Source organism: Gracilinanus agilis, chromosome 4 (assembly GCF_016433145.1).
Source record: "Gracilinanus agilis isolate LMUSP501 chromosome 4, AgileGrace, whole genome shotgun sequence".
NCBI lineage: Eukaryota > Metazoa > Chordata > Mammalia > Didelphimorphia > Didelphidae > Gracilinanus > Gracilinanus agilis.
In genome coordinates this window covers 471,954,089-471,977,340 of record NC_058133.1, presented here as the reverse complement: position 1 = coordinate 471,977,340, position 23,252 = coordinate 471,954,089, and the positions used below count along the sequence as shown (strand labels likewise).

General features: G+C 40.5%; 1 protein-coding gene across 1 annotated transcript in view; it reads right to left on the bottom strand.

Annotated features, from left to right (window-relative positions):
- The window catches only part of PHGDH (phosphoglycerate dehydrogenase), a 35,207-nt gene extending 14,980 nt beyond the window's left edge, over positions 1 to 20,227 (bottom strand). The window contains exons 1-5 of the mRNA XM_044672516.1: positions 20,042 to 20,227; positions 8,896 to 9,047; positions 6,606 to 6,671; positions 5,741 to 5,795; positions 4,784 to 4,882 (exon numbers count right to left, since the gene is read on the bottom strand). Coding sequence (XP_044528451.1) covers positions 4,784 to 4,882; positions 5,741 to 5,795; positions 6,606 to 6,671; positions 8,896 to 9,047; positions 20,042 to 20,179 — 510 coding nt within the window. The 5' untranslated portion in view covers positions 20,180 to 20,227. The remainder of the gene's footprint in view (positions 1 to 4,783; positions 4,883 to 5,740; positions 5,796 to 6,605; positions 6,672 to 8,895; positions 9,048 to 20,041) is intronic.
- Between the last annotated feature and the right edge of the window lie 3,025 nt (positions 20,228 to 23,252).

The following is a 23,252-nucleotide window of genomic DNA, read 5'->3' as shown; positions in this document are numbered from 1 at the left end:
CCAATTGATCCTATCTATAGCTTGTTTGTCTGCAAGTTATCTCTTCCTCATCAAGGTGCAAAAGCTCCTTGATAGCAAGGACATTCTCCCATTTTTTTCTATCTCAAGAACTTTTCAGTGCCCAGAACATAAAAGAGTCATTTGATAAATGTTTACTGATTGCCTGACAAACAGAAGGTATTCAAGAAATATTTATTTATTGAACTTGAGGTTCTCCTTAATCAGTCTGTGTTAATCATGGAGATTTAAAACTATTGGTCCCAGAAGAAAAATGTTAGAGAAACCCTCATGGGAGAAGAAAAGAAAATCTACCAACAGAATTCCAAACTAGAGGTACTTCTTGCTTCCTCTTGCAGGGAGGTATTTCCCAAACAAGGAAGGTAGGAAGGATGTTGACGAACTTATCCCCTGTTACCTCTCCCAAGATAGTTATGGTCTATGACTTCTGCCATGTGCCTGGCCCTTCCCATTGAGCCTCTTGAATGAATGAATGAGTGAACAAATTATGAAGTACTTACTATGTGCAAAACACTGTTCAGTGCTGGGGATACATAGAAAAGTCCTCTTGGGAGACCAAAGAATGGCAAGTGAGCCTGTAAGAGGACAACTTCAAGAAGGGAGAAGGAGGGAAGGGAACAAGCCTACTCTATGCCAAGCATTGTGATAAGTGGTACAGTAATTATAGGCTTTCAAAATAAACCTAAAATATCATTGGCTCACTTCTTACCCCAAGGCACCCCAACCCCTCTAATCCCAATACTAATTATTATCGAAACAATTAGCCTGTTAATTGTTTAATTTAATAATTTATTAATAATTTAATTTAATAAAATATTATCTCATTTGATCCTCACAACCACCCTAGGAGGTAGGCATTATTATCTCTATTTTACAGGTGAGGAAACTGAGGCAAATAGATGTGACTTGCCCAGAGTCACAAGGCTAGTATATATTCGAAATTGGATTTGAACTCAATTCTTCTTGACTCTAGATCCAGCACTCTATCCACTGTATAACCTAGATGCCTCAGCATTCCCCCATGGTTTTTTTCCAGGATTTCCTTGACTTAAAAATCTTATTTTGGTTAAAAGTCAGATTTCTATTACTTAGGCAAGGAATCCACAATTTTTTCCAAGATTTCCTTAACTTACAGACCAACCTTCCTACTTTGGTTAAAAGCTGACTATTATTTGGCAAAGACTGCACAATTTTTTCCAGGATTTCCTTAACTCCTACCTTAGTTAAAAAACAGCTTTCTATTATTTGGGCAAGGATTCTACAATTTTTTCCCAAGATTTCCTTGACTCCTCCTTGGTTAAAAACCAACTTTCTATTATTTGGGCAAGAACCCCACAATTTTTTCCAGGATTTCCTTGATTTGTAGACATTCCTATCTTGGTTAAAAGCAGCTTTCTAGTATTTGGGCAAGGACTCCACAATTTTTTCCAAGATTTCTTTGACTCCTACCTTAGTTAAAAGCCAGCTTTTCTATTATTTGGGCAAGGATTCCACCATTTTTTGCAGGATTTCCTTGACTTGTAGACATTTTTAACCTGGTTAAAGGCAGCTTTCTATTATTTGGCCAAGGACTCCACAGTTTTTTCCAGGATTTCCTCAACTTGTATTCACTCATACTTTGGTTAAAAACTGGCTTTCAATTCCTTGAGTGAGGATGCAGGCTAGGCTTTTGGTTTATTTTAACTTAAGCGTTTAAACCTCTCTGTAATTGCCATTCCCAGCTGTAGTCTAGGCTGGCCTTGGGGCAAGGAGCCATAGCAGAGGATGTTATCTATGATAGGTCTGATAGTCTTTACAAACATGGTTCCCTCAACAAGCCCTGTTTGTCTTCACAAATATGGTAAAAGTCCAAGATCACTCACAATTTGAGCCCCTGATTTTACTTCAATTCACCTGCCACCTCTGTTCTCTGAAGTTCAGGAGTTCTCTACTTAAGCTCAAGCCTTTTTTTACTTTTAATGTTTTCTTGATGATTTTATACTCTCACTTCCCGATGATTCCTTGTCTCACCTACCCCAAACCTGCTCTGGTAACAAAGTACAGTTAAATCAGACAAATCAACTCATTAACACTGTCTGAAAATTTGGGTCTCATTTACATTTTACCATCTCTTTAAGAAGAGTCCTTCTAGTTTTGTTTTTTTTTTTTTAGCTTAGAAATATCCCCAGTTTGATTCTTAGAAATGGGTGTAATATGTCAGGTACAAATCCAACATGTGAGATTTTGGCGAGCCTCCTTTTGGGCACGGATAATTGAAAAGACCCTCCCTTCTTCAAAGCCAATACATAAAACAGTTTCTTGTTACATAAATTCAGAGGTGGTATAATCAAATTACTCTCCTTAAGGATAAAAGATAACCATATGTATTAGTAGCCTGACATATCTCAATCTAATGCACCAGTCCTGTCCCCCAACACCAGGCAAATAAAAGATTCTATTTTATTTCTACCCAGTTGTATTTGCACAAGGCATGTTTTCTTTGTCCCTATGTTGTCTCCTGTCTGCCCTAATTCCCTTTTAGATGGCAAACAACTTTTTTTTGAAAGGGGAAGAACTTCTAAAATTAGTATCTTTAAAAATCACTAGCAGCAAAGCCAAATTCATTTTAAAACCAAAAAAAAAAAATAATAGTGATTTCTTGGGGGGCAGGGTTTGGGTAGGAATTAAAACCAGACAAATATTCAACAGAAAAAAGGGTAAGAAGACAGGAAAATCAGATTCCACTTCCAATGTTTCATCACAGCTTGCTGGCAACTCATTAGTATTCCTATTTGTGAAAATAAATAAATTCCCAATGAAATTAATGGCCAGTCTGCAGAGAGAGATGATAGCACCATTAGTGAGAAGGTGTGGCTTCAGCATCATTTCCCAAACATGTATGAAAGCATCTGTTACAGAAAATTTTTTCTAGATCTAAGAACAAACTAAAACACTTAGGAACTATATGTGTGTGCGTACACACAAATCATGATTATAAATCATTGTAAATAAAATATAATATATAAATAAAACATACTAGTTTTATATGTGTATATATGTATGTATATCTCCATTCATTTATTTATTTATTTGTTTGTTTGTTTGTTTATTTATTTATTTGTTTAACAGAGTATATTTGGAAGAGTTTTCAGAAGGCCAAATATAACTTGATCCTTTTTTCCCACCAATGAATTCAAACAAGTGGGTGGGAGGAGGAACAGGATGTTTCATTACTGCAAGTAATATGTCCCAAAGGCTAACCTCAAAGAAAACTGGGTATTTTTCATTTAAAGGAAAGAATTCTTTTTTTCCTTCAAAAACTAAATGAGTAATGGTAGATCTAAAATTAGAAGAACTTTGGTGGCTATTTAAATAAATTTCATTTTAGAGATAGGAAACAGGTTAAGTGATTTTCCCCAGGTCATTCAGGAAGTAAACATCAAAAGCAGAATTAGAATCCTGGTTCTCTGACCCTAGAGCTGGAACTCTTTCTTCCGTTCCATAGAAGAAATTAGCAAGGCTTTGGGCAAGAAGAGGCAGATCCTAAAGGATCACCCATTCATTTTAGCCAACCAAGTGGATAGAAGGATAATGGAGGTCTTGTTGTAATATTATTGCAATCTTAAAAATATTACACATATCAATCAGTCAGAGTGCAAAAAAAGATAAGGGAGACTAACAAAATAAGGTCTGGAAACTGGAAGGATGTTCTCCTTATCTACAACCCAAAGAAACACTGGAGGTTAGGGTAATAGGATTTGGAAAATGATGCGAGAGATGAGTAGGAAATAGAAATCTCAAAGGGAAGGTGGTAGTATTGAAGGGGAAAAGCTTTCTGTAGAAGGTGAGATCTGAGCCAAGGAAAGGAAACCCAGGAGGCAATGGTGAAGTGGAAAAGCATGAACAGTCAAGGATAAAGCATGGAGCTAAGAGATATAGTCTTATGTGCAAGGAACATCAAGAAAGATTATTTCTGGAGAATCTTCATGGGGTGAGGTGTAGTTCATAGCTGGTTCCAATGGAGTCATTATAGGGCATCATTAATAGCTTCCAAGATCACCTCAGCTTGTAATAGTAGGAGAAAAAGCCAAAAAGGCTCACCCTGTGCCCTGTTACCCTATTGGCACAATCCTCCCAAACTCAGGCAGAACTGGATTCAATATGGTGGCTCAAATTCTGAATGTGAGCCCTGATGCAGATGTTTAATATCAGAACTCCCACTGGCATGTTTTATTCTCCACATACACATTGTTGGAAATACATTAACATTTTTAACCAAAATGGTGGCCTTGTAACTAGGATTTGTCAAATTCTGAGGCTTGAACGCCAACCTTGATATATCGGTCCTTCCCCTTCTAATGGAATATCATATGTAGTCCATGACAATTAAAAAGCAGACATATTCCCCTGCCTCCTGATGATCCAATGAAGGGACTCTAATGAAAATAAACGTTTAGAGGACCTATGCCCCCTTTCTTCGTTCTTTGGGGTACTGACTCTATATGTGAGTTGAACCATCTCCACTAAAAACTCCAAGGATGTCAAAGTCACCGGGACCAATCTGTAAGAGGCTGCAGCCCATTGGTGCTCCCTGATTCACTTTAACCCTTTTGTATATCTGTACCAAGGTGAGTAGTCTTGTTAGGTTATCCAATAGCACCTGAAAACTTACTCTGAGAAAAAAAGAACCCATCCAGCGATAAGCCCTTTAGAGCTATTTTGAAGTGACTACATTTTTCTCAAGATGACTGTGAGAACAGCCCAAGGTAGGCTCTTCACTCCTTACCTTCATCCCAAAGGATTGCATCCTGGTGGCCACTTCTCTTCCGATTCTTCCCAGACCCAGGATCCCCAGAGTTTTCCCATATAGCTCGGTCCCCATGAACTACAACAGAACAGATAAAAGGCATGACATCAAGGAACATCCAAAGAACACCTCTGATGTAAATGTGGGAAGCAGGGGAGAAATCTCCAGATACAGACAAAAAGTCCCTGTTCAGGCGCCAAATGTCCAGATCTCTTTATCATCTCTGATAATCTGATAAGGACAGTTTAGTTGATAAGGAAATAATGGGACATGAAGATCTTTTACCTCATGCTTCCAGCTCTGGCTCCAGGAGCATGGAGTTTATTATATATATTTCAAGACTCATTTCACACAAAAGAACCCCCCCGAAACTTTGCAGATGCACAGAAGTTACAAATTATGTCACATCAAAACACAAAACATTGGCTTCAGAATAGACCAAGGCCAAGACTGAATTTTGACTAGGTTCTTATCAGAAAGCCAAGTCAGGGAATATTTTTCTCAGAGTTGAATTGCCCCTGCTAAAGTTTTGGCCTTGGCTGTAGCTGCATTCCTGGGCAAAGGGGAACAGTGTTAACCCTTTAAATTCAGGTTTGCTAGGAACTTAAAAGCTTTTCAATAAGGCCACAATACTTTTCAACAAGAAATCATAAGGATCACAAAAGGGGTCAAAAGAGGAGTCTCAGGGGGCAGCTGGGTAGCTCAGTGGAGTGAGAGTCAGGCCTAGAGACAGGAGGTCCTAGGTTCAAACCCGGCCTCAGCCACTTCCCAGCTGTGTGACCCTGGGCAAGTCACTTGACCCCCATTGCCCACCCTTACCACTCTTCCACCTATGAGACAATACACCGAAGTACAAGGGTTAAAAAAAAAAAAAGAGGAGTCACAGATTTTTATCTATTCAAGACTCTGTTTCTCTTATTGGCCTCCCACACTCACCTTTTTTCGTTCCCATTTCCCATCCTTCATGGAAGCTGCAGCTTGGGGGATCTGCCTGGAAAGAAAGAAGTAGATCCCCAAAAGGAAGTCATAACACCCAAATGCTAGAAAGGATATATATTCTGGACCTGAACAATCACAGCCTTACTCATCATCATCTTAATTCATAAAATAGCAAGAGCTTAATCCTAGGGGTCTACAGAGGAGCTAGGAGAACTACTGTCCTAGCAGTCTTTTCAGTGGTTAGGGACATCCAAGATTTACAGTTAGAAATGCCAAGGAAATTTCTGAGGAATAAATTGGGGGGTGAATCTAGAATTAGATGAGAAGCAATTATTACCTAGTTATAGAACAGAAGCACAAAAGTAGAGCTGAAAGGAACCTCAGAGACCATGTAGTCTAACCTCATTTTACAAAGAAACTGAGGCACCAGGTGGTTTAATGACTTGCCCAAGATTAAACAGTTAGTAAGCAATAGAAGGCAGACTTTGAACTCACACTGAGTTTTTAGCAAAAAATTTACAAAGCTTCTTATTCTATTCCTCGTGGAAAATGTGGAGACATAGGGGCTGAGGTCAAGGGATTGGAAACTAAGTGAATAGATAGAACTATAAAGGAATCCCTTAAGGGTTCAGCATTAATCAAAAGAAGATCTCCAGTGCAATATCTCAGGAATATTTGCTTGGCCACTGAGTGTTTAATAACCTTTTTTTTTCAATAATTTGGATAAGGTATATGGCATAATAACCAGTCCAAGGGGCACTAGTTATGTCTAAGTTTCTCTAGGCTAATTTATTCAATGTTAACTGAACAACTGGCATTGGATTAATGAGTGAATGAGTCTAAGGAGAAGCCATAAACTTACCTGGCCAGGCTCATGATCATCCCACAGGTGAGCTCAGCAGCACTGAGGCTGTTCCCATTGGGGGTGCTGAAAACCAAAGCCAAGAAAAACTCATCAGTGGAACTAGTGAGCTGTAGCAGATGTTCCCACTCAACGCAAAATGTTCCTATTTTCAGACAAATGTTAATGTCTTATACTGGGTTTCCTATCCGGTACTATTTCTCATCAATTCTCATTACCTTTTTTTAGTCTCAAGACTTTCTCCTTCATGTATACATCCTACCTCAGTTGATAACTGTCTCTGTTTTATATAAGAGAAAAATGAAGTCCTAAAGGGAAAAAAAAAGTCTTAGGAGAAAGTCTGGAGAAAACACTAGGCATAAAAGCAATGCTATAATTTCTTTTAGCACTTTTTGCATATCTATAAGTAGAAATTACAAGGAAATTAAAATGTCACACCCAACTTTACCCAAGAAAATGGTAGCAGAAGCAAAACTAATGCGTAAACCTTCTGACTCCCAACTTACTGTTCTTCCTGACAAGACCCTATTAAACCCCTGAATGTGGAAGAACATAACAAATTTCTAGAGCTGAGGAATTGGTTCCTTCTAGGAACAGGCCTGCATATGTCTGGGTCCCATTTTGTCTGACTGTTTAAGTCCCAGGAAGGATTATGAGGATGTGTTAGAAAGAGGAGGGAAGGTCTTCAAAGATACTAGCAAGGATGTAGTTAGTGGTCCTTGGGTTTATTTATGACCCATATTTAATCCTGACTAAACCCTTGACATTTTTTGTGCCTGAGACCTTTGAAGAGTTTAGATCAGGGTAGGGTAAACAGAAGACTTCCCCAGGGATGGGGAGAATCATATATAAACACACAAACACTGAAGCACTAAATGCAGACAAACAAGAAAAAGGAATAAAGAACATCAAAGCTCATAGAGCCAATATTTCCTCCTCCACTTCTTCAAGGACAATCAACGCCGCAAAAGCTATCTGATGAAACAATTGGTTGTTGACATCTCTAGAAAAGCAAAGAGGACTATTGGCAGGAACCTCTATTTTCTTGAGTGCATTAACAGTATAATAATGAATATCCTTATTGTTCTTCTTTTATATCTGACATGTAATTATCCAAGTAGACTCTGCACTATGAATGAATGCCAGGAAACTAACTGCCCAACAAGCAAAGAGGAAAGCCTAACAATGGCTCAATGGAAGAGAATGAAGATGCAGCAAAACTGAATCCAAGGTTTAAAGTGGGATTCTTGAATCAATATCAATCAATTTATGTCTTGGGAAACAACAATGATGGATATCATTTCATGACATCCATTTCCATTTTTCTGGAACATTTCTTAAAAATACCTATTTCTTCTCTCCCTTTTAGAGATGAGAGACAAAAGGGAGAACCTAAGCTCCTTTTATAGCCATGCTGGTAGGTAAAGAGGTTCAATGGTTGGAGTGTTGGTTTTAGAGTGAGATCTGAGTTCAAATCCTACCCCAGACACTTAACTAGTAATGGTTTGGTTTTGTTTTTTTTGGTTGAGTCATGTCTGACTCTTCATGGTGCCATTTTGGTTTTCTTGGCAAAGATAATGGAGTGGTTTGCTATTTTCTTCTCAAGTTCATTTGACAGATGAGGAAACTGAGGCAAATAGGGTTAAATGACCTGCCTAGGGTCACATAACTAGTAAGTATCTGAAACCATATTTGAATCCAGGTCTTTCTGGTTCCAGGGCCAGTGTTCTATCCACTGCACCATCTAGCTAGTGTTTTCCTTGGCAAATCACTTAACCTTCTTCAGCCTCAATTTTCTCTTCTTAAAATGGAGATGATGATAATAGTATCTGACTCATAGTGATTGTGATGATCAGATGAAATCTTAAATAAATGCTAATTATTATTATTATTGCATTTCACACATGCCATCTTTCTTCTTGGTCTAAGCATTAACCCACCTAGAAATGGGAAGCTAGAGAAGACTTTCTGATGTTTGTTCTGACTCTGATTCAGCAGGAACCATTGCCAGCTCATACCTTATTGCCCAAAGTCCCTTTCATTACTATTATTTACTCAAATTTGTACAATGTTTGTAAGTCTACAAAGGGATATTCTTACAAAAGCCCTTTGAAGCAGGTAGTATAACTACCACCATCCCCATTTAACAGATGAAAAAACAAAGGTAGAGAGTCTCATCAGTCTGCTCAAGGTCCTACAGCTAGTTTGTGAACCCAGTTGTGTCTCCTGAGTCCCAGTCCAACTCTTTATCCTTTATCTTTATCCGCAATGCCTCCTGCCCCACACTCACTTCATGACGAGGACACCTTTTCTCGTGGCTGCCTCCAAATCCACATTGTCCACCCCAGTGCCAGCTCTGCCCACCACCTGGAGCTTCTCAGCAGCATTGATGATGTCTGTAGTCACTTTGGTCCCCGAGCGGACAATCAGCCCCTCACAGTCCTGCAACACAGCAAAGAAATATTTGAAACAAAACCTTGATTTTCTAAAGTTCTACACACCACGGTTTGTATTTTTTAAAAAAGTATCCAGTGTCTAAGCCCAAGGAATTTAATTCAGATAAAATTGACCAGCACATATGAATGGATTTCCTGCTCTATAGACAACAGATTGGTGTAGCCCAGTGATCGGCAAACTTTTTAAAGAGGGGGCCAAAGGAAAGGAAATGCTCATCTGTCAGTTTCTAAGGCAACTCTTTCAAAGTTTCATTGTATTGTATCCTATTCATTGTATTTGTCAGATTAGGAATAATGTCTCGAGCTGGATAAAACATTTCAGGGGGTTGCATCTGGCCCGTGGGCTGTAGTTTGCCCATCACTGGTTTAGCCATTGGAGAAACAAAAATAAAAGGCATAGTCATTGCTCCTAAGAAACTGTTAGTCAATGAGGATGACAGGTTAGCAACACTAGTAGTTCTTCATACAAGGTAGGATGTGATTAGTGCACAGGAGATTTCTGAATGGCAGGAAATTAGAAAATGAGGGGATGACCTTCGATTGGGGAATGGCTGAACAAACTGTGGTATATGCTGGTGATGGAATACTATTGTGCTCAAAGGAATAAAGAACTGGAGGAATCCCATGTGAACTGGAAAGACCTCCAGGAACTGATGCAGAGCGAAAGGAGCAGAACCAGGAGAACATTATACTCAAGAGACAGATACATTGTGGTACAATCAAATGTAATGGACTTCTCTACTAGCAGTAATGATCCAGGACAATCCAGAGGGACTTATGAGAAAGAAGCTATCCACATCCAGAGAAAGAACTGTGGGAGCAGAAACACAGAAGAAAAACAACTGCTTGATTACATGGTTCAATGGGGATATGATCTGGGATGTAGACTCTAAATGATCACCCTACTGCAAATGTTAATATGGAAATAGGTCTGGATCAATGACACATGTAAAACCCAGTGGAATTGCTCATTGGCTATGGGGGGTGAGGGTGGGAGGAGAGGAGGAAAAGAACATGAATCACGTAAACGCGGAAAAATATCAATAATTAATTAATTAGATGAACTCAAAAATTTTAAAAAAGAAAATTAGTATTGAATGGAGAAACATGAAAACAACGTAAAATAATAATGAGGAGAATTAATACTTATATAATACTTAATTATTTCATTTGTATAAACAACCTACAGGATAAATTGGCAATAATCAACAGAGGGAAGACACTATGACCATAAAAATGTACAACCTTTCCTGGCTTCATTTTTCCCATATAAAATGAGATCTTGGGGGGTGGGGGCAGCAGGTGGCTGAATGGATAGAGAGCCAGGGATGGGAAGTTCTGGGTTCAAATATAACCTCAGACACTTACTAGCTGTGTGATCTTGAGCAAGTCACTTAACCCCCATTGACCAGCCCCCTGCTTTTCTGCCTTGGAACTAATATACAGAACTGATTCCAAGATGGAAGGTAAGGGTTTTAAAAAATAAAGTAAAATAAAATAAAATGAGGAGATTGGGACAGAAAGACTTGCCTGTGTCCTAGGAGCAACCATCAAGATCTTTAGTAGTCAGCAAGTAATGGGTTAACCACATAGCCTGAGGAAAACCTTTGGAGTCCCAAATTTAGGTTTCTGATGCAATCTTGACTTCTTTAATGTTTATCTTCCCAGAACAAGAATATTCTTGCCTAGACACATGATGAAAAGTCCTATAACATGCAGGATGGGAAACAAGCCTGTTTCTCTCTTGTTTCTACCAGGTGCTGAAGGAACCCATGAAATGTTCTGCAAAATAAACTAGGCTAGAATTCAGGGGATTGGGATTCTAGTCCCAGCTATGCCACTGACTGAGACACAACTGTGGGAAATCTCACGCAGCCTCCTTGGGTCTCAGATTTCTCATCTGCAAAATGGGGGAGTTGGACAAGTCCCCCCTCAAGATGTCTCACTCAGTGGACATCACTGTTTTCTTTCTTTCTTTTTTCCCACAGGCAAGGACTTAGCCCCCCAAAGGCAGTGAAAGCAGGAAGTTAATTTTGAATGTTGAGAATTTTGACTATGGTTTTGCAACGTATCTGAATTGAGTCTAACATGTTGGGACAAGCAGCCTAGAAAAGAGTCAAGGTGGGGTACTCACTAGACTGTAAGACTTATGCAAAAATAAATAATGAAATAAAATAAAAACAACCCAACCAAAAAAAAAACCCCAAATCTGGAGCTGTTCCTCTTTCTACAGATGACTAAAACAGTAAAAATTATAGATAATTCTTAGTTTTGTAACCCCAGACAAGTCACTTACCTCCCCTTATTTGCTCTTTTCCCTTAGAACCAATATTGATTCTAAAACACAAAGCAAGGGTTTAAAAACAAATAGTAAAATAGTGGAAATTAGACTTCAGTGGGAATATCAGGTACTTGGACTAGTCACAAAGAAGATCCTTCCTTGGGGGTGAACTTACCTGCCTTCTAAGGACCCGTTACAAAAGTAGTCCTAGCTCCCTAAATTGTTAATGCCTCATAATACCATTAAGCCTGACCGAACATACGACAGATACATTTTAACAAAGGAGAAAAAAGAAGAAAGATTCAGAGAACAAGGTATCCCTCCACGGAAGGGTTGGCCTGAGCATCTAGGAAACCCTGAAAGGAAAGTGGGAAGATATGAGCAAATTCACCTACATCCAACTTCAACCTCAGGAAAATTGGGTCTAAAGCAAAGTTTGGCAAATTACACTCTAGGGCTTAACTCTAAGATTGGGCTTTTCCCTACATTTTAAAATATAATTGTATAATACACGTAGAACCCAGTGGAATTGTGCATTGGCTAGAGGGGGGCAGGGGGGCTTGGGGGAGAGGGAAAGAACATGAAAAATGTAACTATAGGAAAATATTCAAAATGAAATAAAAATCAAAAAACAAACAAATAAATGAATAAATGAATGAATGAATGAGTGAATAAATGAATAAATAAATAAATGGGTGAATGAATGGATGGATTAATAAACAAATAAACAAATGAATGGATAAATGGATAAATGAATAAATATATAGATAAATGAATGAATGAATGAATGAATGAAAATATAACTGTAGGCTGGATTTGACTTTGGGCTGTAAGTTGCTGACTTTTCAACTCAAGAATTGGGAACCTTAGAGACTTTCCAGCCCTCCCTTTCCCATCTATAGTCTTGTTCCTTCTAAGACTGGTCTAGAAGTCACCAGCAATAAAAAGAGTGATATTCTCAGTCATCACTAATGTGTTGGGGGAGAGGGGGAAGTTCTGGGCTGATAGCCTATTTTTGCGATAGGAAAACAAGTTTCTTTAGCAGTTCAATAGCAGTGATCCAAGAAGAAAGTTAAGAACTGAAGATTTCATCCCCCATAAGGGAAAGCTGGGGGAATTTTTGAGTGACTTTCGATAAGCCCATAATGTTTGTATTTCTGCATGGTTAAGTGACATCTATTCAAGAGTGCAAGCTCATCTCATTCCTAGAAGAAGATAAATGACAAGCCTAAATCAAAGGTGTGATACAGTCATTCTGGGGAACTTTAATGATCAAGATGCTGCAGGATCTCTTTTTGTCCCAAAACTAGAACAGTTAATACTTTCTTGAATTATATTTTTATTGTATATATAAAATGTAATAAATAATAAAGTATTATTTATAATTTATTATATATAAAATAAACATGATAAAATTTTATTTTTATCTATATAATAAATATTTGTTATATTGAATTAAATTGCAAATAAATATATATTAATTAAATAATTGAATAAAACAATTTATATATTATAAATAAATATTATTTCTATATAAATTATACATATTATGTTATATATATAATCACAGAGTAATATTCTATGGGTAAAATAAGATAGCAAGCTCTTCAAAAATGACTCTGAGGACACAGAAGAATAATTTTCATGATGAGGATGAAGGGGAGTTATCTAAAAAAATAAATATGGATGCAGAGGGAATTCACCAACCAACTTAGATTTTAAGAAGTCATGTCCAGAATATAGGCTCCAGAGGTGGTGACAAAAACATGGCATGCTCCAGGAAAGAGAGCAACCGGTGCAGTAAAACATAAAATGAGTTAAAGCTACCAAGGAAAGCCAAAAACAATACAAAGGTTTCTTGTTTTCTTTTTGTAAGCTAATTTGGGGGGAAAGGGATGTAAGAAGGTATAGGATCACTATTCTTGAGTAAAATAAGACGAATCTCTTATTTTGTATTTTGTTCATTTTCTCTGCCAACCAGAACGAGCACTGGACTGAAAAGGTCAGAACAAATGGGACTAAATGAGAAATGACAGGCACAAAAGGTTCAGAGGGAAAAGATCTCATGATGAACTCTTGGGGCCTCACCTCCTAAAAAGATCTGTGGGTGGCATACCTGAGCCTCCTTAGCCACAGCTGAAAGATCATGGAAGATGGGAGAAGCCTCAACATTCCAGAGAGGCAAATACCATCCTTATTTTCAAAAAGAGGGGAAAATATATAGGTTGGTGAGCTTGATATCAATTTCCAAGAAAATTTTAGACAAAAATTTATTGAAAAAAAAAGGGATGGTTGGTAAGACATCTAGAGAAAAGAAGCAGCGTTAACAAAGAGCCAGCAAGGCCTTATGACAACAGGTACCTGAATAATCTCATTTCCTTTTCTGGAGGAAAACAAAGGTGGTACAGATCATGGTGGACTGCACTTGGAGCCACAAAGTCCTGAGTTCAAATCTACTTCAGTCACTTACTAACTGTTGACCCTTGGCAAGTCAATTAACCCCAGTTTCCTCATCTGTAAAATGTAAAATGGGGATAATAAAAGTAAACACCTTCTAGGGTTGTTGTGAGGCTCAAATGAAATGACCATATAACAAGCATTTAATACTTCTTCCTTCCCTCTCTCTTTTCCTTTCTTCCTTCCTCTCGCCCTCCTTTCCTTCCTTCCAATGATGACTAAATTCATATATCAAGGGAATTCTGTTAATAAAATTTATCTGCCTTAAAAAAACTTTAGCAAAGGATTTAAAGTCTCTCATGAAATATAGATTACATATAATGTATATACACACATATCTCTATACACACACAAATATATAAAATTTTATCTGCCTTAAAAAATGTTAGCAAAGGATTTAATAAAGTCTCTCATGAAATATAAATTACATATAATGTATATACACACATATCTCTCTATACACACAAATATATAAAATTTATCTACCTTAAAAAAATTTAGCAAAGGATTTAATAAAGTCTCTTGTAAAATATAAATTACATATAATGTATAACACACATATCTCTTTATACACACAAATATATAAAATGTATCTGCCTTAAAAAATTTTAGCAGAGGATTTAATAAAATCTCCCATGAAATATAGATTACACATAACAAATATACACACATATGCATGCATATATTTACATGCATGTTTTATATATTACATGTATAGATAATTACATGTTTTGTATATTACATGTATATAAATCTATAAATGTGCATGTGCACATGCATGCATGTGTGTTATATGTGTAGGGGAGAGTACACATACACAGAGATGTGCACATAGATACATATAAATGAACACACACATACATACACACAGATGTAGGCTGGACAAACTAGATCTAGAACTAGCTGAACAGCTAGACTTAAAAAAGCACTCAATAAGATTTTTGGTCAACTTTCAAGGTCTCCGGGGCAGAATTCTAGAAAGCTATACTATTTAACACTTTTATCAACAACTTGGATAAAGATATAAGGCTGTCAGAATTGCTGGTGATAGTTGGGTGGGACAGCTACCACACTGTTTGACAGAGGCAGGATCCAAAAAAAGGCGAGGAAAAAAAATTATACACACACACACAAATAAATGAATGAATGTATATACATATATATTCATTCATTCATTTATTTATATTTATTCATTCATATTCATTTATTCATGTACTTATTTGCATATATGTATAAATGTGTGTTTACATATAATATACAATATATTTACATATAGATTACATTCCTATATTTTATATATTTACATAATTTTACATTTATATGTTTTATATATTTACATAATTTTATATTTATATATTTTGTATGTTTGCATATATATATATATGTATACTGACAAGCTAAACCCTTGGACCACAGCAAATATGATTAAATTTTTGAGGGATCAATACTGTACTACATCAGGGATTTAAAAAAAAATCAGTTTCTTAAGCACAACATGGAAAGAGCACTGAAAGTATGCTCCGAGGACTGAGGTTTAATCCAGAGCCAGCCACTTATTTGCAATGTAGCCTGGGACAAACTGCTTCATTTCTCTGCAGGGGGGAGCCTGGCCCAGAAGGAGGCTCCCGGGTCCTCCCTAGCCCTGAATCTAGGATTCTGGGAGTCTCCGCACACGGGCAGAGGAAGCTCCCGCCTTGCGATAAGGGACCCCTCGGGCAGCGCCCGGGGCTCTGAGCCCTCGTCAGACCACCTCAGAAATACAACGTTCAGTTCTAGGCGCCCGTTTCAGAAGAGACGCTGATCAAGCTGGACAATTTCCCAAGGAGGGTGCCGGGACTTCAGTTTCATGTTACGTCATCCATAGAAGCTCAAAGAAATGGGAATGTTTGGCCAGGAGAAGGGGGGAAAAAGACCTGGGAAGAAAGAGGCCGTGATAGAAGTCTCTAGAAGAACGGCGGGATCTAAGTATTATAGGGTTAATATTTCTGGATCCAGAGAGGCGAGAGATGGATTTGTCGTTCGGTCCTTTTTCAGTCCTGCCTGACCCTTCACGACCCCATTTGGGGTTTTTTGAGCAGAGATACTGGAGAGGTTGGCCATTTCCTTTTCTAGCTCACTGAGGGATGAGGAAAGGGAGGCAAACGGGATTAAATGATTTAGCCCGGGTACTCAGGAAGAGGAATCTTCTTGACTCCAAGTCCGGCGCTCTAGCCGTTATGCCACAGGGAAGCAAATTTAAGCTTGGTGTCCGGGGGGGAAAAATTTGCTCCTGCGATTCAAAAGTGGAATGGCCTAGTTCTGGAGGTAGTGAGTTTCCCCCTTGATGGAGGTATTCCATCAGCGGCTGGATGGTCACCTGGAAGATATGTTGTAGAGGGAATTTGTTTTCAGGTGTGGTGTGGACTAGAGGTCCAAGGAGGACCCATTTAGATCTGAAATTCTGTGATAATCTGGTGGAAAATGCCCACGAGTCCTGGGAGATAAAGGTGGTGTGGCAAAGGTTAATAAGTTAATGGTTGCAAAGTAAGTACTCTGTGATGCTTGGAGAAGGCAAGCCTCCCCTGAAGCGGCCAGAGCAGAGCCGGGACCAAAGTTCACTCCTCAAGGAGCCCAGGGACCCCGGAGCACACTCTAAACCCCACGGTGACACAATCTTTTAATCTACTTATATTTGAATGTGATGGGGAAATTGGATATTTAACAGAAACAGAGGCTTTCGCAATGCTTTCTACAACCCAAAGTCTCTATCCAATCTTATCTCCAATTGCCAGTGCCCTCCTGCCCCATTCCAGGGAGAGGGACCACAGTGTTCCCCAGCACAGGCTGTCCTTCCAGGTTAGTGGTCATCACGATTTGGGCCTCCCAGACCTTTTTTCAAGCTAAAAATAGCTTAAACTTATCTAATTCTTTAAGGTTTTCAAAACCCTTTACATATATTACCTCATCTAAAGGGTTATTATCCTAATTTTACTGAGGAGGAAACTGAGGCACAGAAGTTAAGTCTTGCCCAGAGCCCTTTACATATATTATCTCATTTAAGGTGCTATTGCTATTATCCTAATTTTACTGATGAGGAAACTGAGGCACAGAAGTTAGATGTCTTGCCCAAGGTAGCTAGAAAGTGTCTGAAACTGGGTTTGAACTCAGGTCTAAGCCCAGTGCTCTATATAGATGTTCTCTCTATTTCTCTCTGCTGATTCAGATTTAATTCAAATATCATACTCATCATACTCATGGTTTCCAAAGCTGGAGGACACCTCAGATTTTTTAAATAAACTTCCTGGACTATTTTAATCCACAGAGAATTCTCCCTTCTATTTCAGCCTAATGACTGCATTTATGTAATTTGGCATTCAAGTAAATGATGTCTTGTACAAAAATCAAGGATTTGGTTTTACACTTCTAATCCACAGTTCTAACAGTGTTAAAGACATACTTTATCCAGTAATAAATTTTTAACATTTATTATCTGACATTTTACAATTCCAATTCTCTCTCCTTCCCTCTGTCTTTCCTTCTTCCTCACTTTTATTCTCTTTCTCCTTATTTCCCTAAGATAATAGTGTCCGAATATGGGACTATATATATTGCATGATAACCTGTGTATAACTTATATCAAATTGTTTACTGTTTCAAGGAGAGGGGAAGAGAGAGAAAGAAAAAGAGAGAAAGAGAGGGGGGAAGAAAGAGAGGGGGGGGGAGAGAGAGAGTGAGAGAAGAGGAGAGGAGAGGAGAAGAAAGAGAGAGGGTGGGGAAGAGAGAGGGAAAGGGAAAGAGAAAAAGGAAAAGAGAGAGGGAGGGGGAGAGAGAGGGAGAGAGGGAAAGAGAAAGAGAGAGGGAGAAAAAGAGAGGGGAAAGAAAGAAAGAGAGGGAGAGAGAGGAGGGGAGGGGAAGAGAGAGAGTGAAGAGAGAGAAAGAGAGAGAGACAGAGAGAGAAAGGGAGAGGGAGAAAGGAAGAGGGAGGTGGGAGGGGAAGACAGAGAGAGACAGAGACAGAGACAGAAACAGAGAGAGAAAAGCCATATTAAGCCAGGACAGTTCTATGGGATATAGGACATAGAATGCTCTCCACCTCCAGAGAAAGAATTGTTGGAGTCAGAATACAGATGGAAAGCATGTAATTTTTCAATTGTTTATTTGGCTTTATGCTTTGGAGTTTTGATTTTATAAGATTACTCAGGAAATGAACAATACAAAATGTTTTGCACGATAATACACATATAACCCAAATCAAATTGCCTGCCAGCATCAGGAGGGGGAAGGAAAAGGAAGGAGTTTGGTCATATAACTTCAGGAAAACTTATGTGGAAATTTATTTCATGTAATGGGTAAAAAATAAGTTTAAAGAAAAGTAACAAAAAAAAATACTATGTATTGGTATCAAGGTAGAAGAGAGGTAAGGGTTAGGCAACGGGAGCTGGGTTTGGGCCACCACCTGCCCAAGGGGAACTTTATAGAGACCCACTTATGGCCCCTATTCCATATCCAAACTGACATTCCAGGGGGCGCAGGTGTACTGGATCCCTTCACCCTAGCTGTAATCATTGGGGCATAATGAACTGAAGTGCCAGGAGATTGGACATAAAGAGGACTGCAGGAGCCCAGAGATTGCAGGAGATGAGGGAGGGATGCCAGTGAAAGTAAAAGGCTTCTGTGCCAGAGGTTGAACCACTCTTCTGCCTGGGAAGCAATCCATTATTGATTCCAAGACGGAAGGTAAAAAAGTTAAAAAAAAAAATGAAGTCACCAAAAAGAAGTCAAATGCCTTTCTGGTATCTCCCCAGGGAGAACATGACCACTAGTTAACCCTTCATGCAGGCTGGGCATTATTTATTAATTTTTAGAAGTGATGCCCGGCAGCCACCCAAACCCTAACAGATAACTTCCTGGGAGGACTGGATGGGGTAAGGGGAGATAAGCGCTGCTATCCAGATTTTAGACTCATTCCATTTCCCTCTGCTATACAGAGTATAAGTGGAGCGAGCCCTGGCCCTGGAGTCAGGAAATTTTGGATTCAGATCGTCCAAGGTTCGTTCTTGCTAATGGTGTGGCTCTGGGCAGGTCGCTCGGAACCCCTCTGTACCTTGGTTTCTTCATCTCTTAAATGGGGGAGAGGGGCTCGAAAGTTCCAGCTTTAACCCGGGATTCCAGACCACAGATCCCTAAGCCCATGGGTAGCGCGGTCTCAGGCCTCCTAGGAGGGAGGGGGAAGTACCCAACGTGCCAAGTCCCCATCCCCCTCTGCCCAGCCTGAGGCCGCGAAAGCATGTCTCGTTCTTGCATCAGACGGAGGCGGCCCGGGACTGGCAGTGCACCGCAAAGCTGTTCTCCTTGCAGCTCCCGCAGCAGCCCCGGCCCTGTCTGGCCCAGCACCCCACAGAGTTGGGTGTAAGGGCCCAAAGACGGACTGGAAAGATCCCTAGCCCCCGAGACCCATGGGTGAGGAGATGCCCAATCAGCCCAAGACGCTAGCACTCCCTGCCCCCAGGCTCACTCCTCTCCCGCCAAAGAAACGCACACAGTCCCAGGCCAAACACCACCACCACCCCCTCCCACCCCAATTCTAGATGTATTGTATCTAGGTAATGCAACCCTGCCCCCGCAGGTCCATGCAATGCATTCTCCCAGGTCAAGAAATGCACTGTCCCAAGCCAAGCACTTCGCCCCACCTAATACATCGCCCCCCCCCCCCAACGAAAAGCATTCCACCACCCCCAGTCCCTTGCAATTCACTCCTAGTTCCACACGAGGCAACCCTCCCCCCGACTCATGCAATGCACCGTCCTACACAGTCCCACACCATGCATGGAAACCCCCACCCCGCCCCACGTGATGTACTCCTACGCATTAGATACCCCCAGAGTTCCAAAGGCTGCACTCCCTCGCCCACACGATGCATCCTATCCCAGGCACAAGGAACACCCAAAGACCCCTCTTATTGCCCTTGACTTCCCATCCCCCATCGCGGCTCTTTGGGTATCAGCGTTAGTGCCCGGAGCGCTGGCACCGGGGCTAGAGACGGGGCACGCCTCTCTTTCCTGTGCCCGCTGAAAACCCGCCCAAGCAGGAGCCCCGCGGGTTATAAACGAGCGCGGCAGAAAGTTTGCACCTTCTGCTCTCCGCAGATCCGAAGCTCCCGAGACACAGCCTGGGTCGCAGCCCCTAGTCCGGGAGCCCGAGAGCTCCAGCTTGGCCAGGGTGCGAGGACTCGAGCCGGCCCTCCTCCTGCGCTGCCACGTTACCTGCAGCTCTGCTATCAGAGCCTCTTTGCTCAGGTTCTGCTTCTCCACCACCTGCAGCCCTCCGTCTTCCAGGATCTTCCGGCAGCAAGGGTCCAGGCTGTCACTGATTAAGACCTTCCGGAGATTCGCAAAGGCCATGGTCAAAATCCGCCCGGACCAGCGCTGGCGCCCTGCAGAAATCACTTAAGGAGAAGGACTGCTCGGGCCGGACAGGCTACTGTAACTGGGGAAGATTCTCTCCGGGTTTGTTTTTCCTCCTTGCATTGATTGGGCAGAAATGTTCAACATCTCCATAATCCCGCCTTCTTTTCCCCCAGGCATCCCACCCTCCCTTGCTGTCTCCCCGCCCATTTTGCTCTTCCTGAGATGAATTAATTTCTTTGAGGCAGTTTCCCACACTTGGTGCTGACATGAAAAACACAAACTGTGTTCATTTCACTGGTGTCTGAAATGAAAGGCAAACCGGCTAACACCTGCTGGTTTCTTCTATGAGAAGAATGGGATGTTAACTGGAAAAAACCCAGAACTATTAAATAGTTAGAAAAACAGTCTTTTAATTAAGGAAAGGGGTTGTCGACATGGAATCTAGAGTTCCCAAACTTGTGGCTTAGTGGGGTATGATGAACCCCAAGTTTAGAAATGGTTTGTAGGTTGGAGACCCCAAAGCTTGTGCTTGTTCCTTGTTCCCTTGGGAATCCACCCTGAAGGGAATCTCAGGCTAGCAGTTGCAGACTGAATAATGGACCCCAGGGTAAATGCTAAATACCCTTTTGTCCTAGGTAGTCTTGCCCATTGTATCAGAGACCCTGTCCCAGGAAGGCATACCTGGGCAGGAACTATCCTTTAGTATCCATTGTGTAAGTAGCCCCTTCCCCTACACCCTAGCCTCTAGCTATGATCCCTTTCTCTAGCTTGATTGTATCCTGTCAGTATACTGTCAATCATCTCTCCCAGCCCCTGGATCTTCCCAAAAGGTATATAAGTTCCCCAATTTCCTTTGTCCCTAGGAGTGGTCATCTAGCGCGGTGTCACTCCCAGGGGGATCAGGGAGCAGAGCGAAGCAGTGTTCATTTAGACTCTGCACAAGGCGCAGCTCTGCATAAGAGGCCAAGTAGCCCTCATCCCCCTTTCCCTTGATTAAAGAGTGGTTTTATGACTATTTAATAGTCCCGCGTTTTTTTCTAAGTTAACAGGGTTCAGTGCTTTCCTCAAGGCCTCCACGCAGAACAACTCCAAAGAGCCATTAAAATGGGAAGTTTAAATACCTTTCTAGGGGAACATGGGAACTGAGGATGGGAGAGATAGTTGATTGGCTTTACAATGGTAAGAAAGGAAAATGAGAAGTCCCACACAGGAATAACACTGAGAGGCTAATGCTTTACAATGGACACAAAAGGGGAAGATCCAGCCAAGGACTGGGCACCTAGGTAAAGGACTTTGGCCTAAGGGGAGAAACCATTGGGGCAAAAAGAGATACTTACCTGATGGGATTAGGCCTCCCCACTTAAACTACTTTAAGCTCTGTTGTTAGTCTGAGGTTGGACTTTCCCCTCAGAGAGACTCTCCTGTGACAAGGACAAACTTGGGGCTTTTCACCTTTAAGCTAACTAAACTGGGGGTCATCAAATCTTACTAAGCTGCAAGTTTGGGGGCTTCTAGATTCCACTTTGACAGAGGCTAATCTCCTTTTCTAACCCGCTAAAAAGTCAAGACTTCATTCATTCCTTTTGCCATTCTTCAATGCCTGATCCTTTCCCTCAATGTGTCCAGGACTGTGTTAGGAAGGGAGAATTAGACAAATATTTATGAGGCCAGATTCCTATTCTGAAAGAGCTCAAGTTGTAAAAGGGATCAGGTACAATCCAAGAGGCATAGTGTCACAAGGGCAGGTGGTAGGATTTGGAGGCTGGAGAGGACCTTAAAGGGATAATGCAACATCTTCATTTTCCAGAGAAGAAACTACTGTTAACCAAAGAAAAACACAGAAATACTAAAGTGGTCAGAAAAACCAAGTCTTTAATCAGGAAAGAGACAGTGTTCAATATTCCAGGACTAAGTAGAGTCAAGTGCCAAAGGCAACAGTATCTCTGAGAGGATCACGGAGCTAGATGATACTCCAAAGAACAATAGAATTTGGGGAACTTATATACCATTTGGGGAACTAAGGACAGGGAAGTTTAATTGATTGACATTACCAGAGGTCCCAACTACACTGATAGGATGTAAACAGGCTTGGAAAGGAACCATAGCCAGAGCCTGGGGTATCAGGGAGTGACTTACTGACAATGAATACCAAAGGGTGTTGGTCTTCTTGGAATGGATCTCTGATACAATGGAGGAAACTTCTAAAATAAAAGGAAATTCAGCATTTGCTTAGCCCCACATAACTGAGATTATCATTTACTTTAGGGTCTATGTTCAATCTGAGACTAGCTAAATCTTAAATTTCCCTCACTGGAATGGTGTCATGCTGTTTCTTAATGGTGTAAAAAATAAAGTTAATATAAAAAGGATAACGTTAAAATATTACGGTTTTTTAGAGATTTATTAGTAGCCACTAGAAAATAAAGCCATGTGCCGTGCCAGCTTTGCCAGTTTAAAAATTACACTGTTCCTTGCTGCCACCATGGTGGATAGGAAGCAAAGAGGAAGTGAAATGCCAGCCCCTCAGTTTTATCTCCCTGTCTACATCATTATGTAATGACAGGAAGCCAGTGGGCTCATGGGAAATGTAGTTCGAGGACCCCCAAATTTCCAATAACACATTCCCCACTGAGAGTCAAGGGAGACTGATCTCTTAAAAGACTCTTGTAAATATAGCCAACTTTTAAATTACAGTACTTTGGGGATAAAAGGAAAAAAGGACAAAACCAACGATCCAGTGATTGTTAGGTGCATTGACAAAAAGCCAATTGGGGACAGTCCCCTTTGGCATAACAGTATATTCAAAACAAATGCATTCACATGATTGGGGATTTAGACTCCAAATGACCACACCAATGCAGCTAACAACAATATGGAAATAGGCCCTAAACAAGGACACATGTTACAACCAGTGGAAATGTGCGTCGGCCATGGGTGGGGGGAATGCAGGGGGTGAAGGGGAAAGTAGGGATATGAAGCATGTAAACAGGTTAAAAATGAATATTAATAAATGTTTAAAAAAAAGCAGAAAATTTAAAAAAATGCATTCAACCCCTCACAGTTCAAT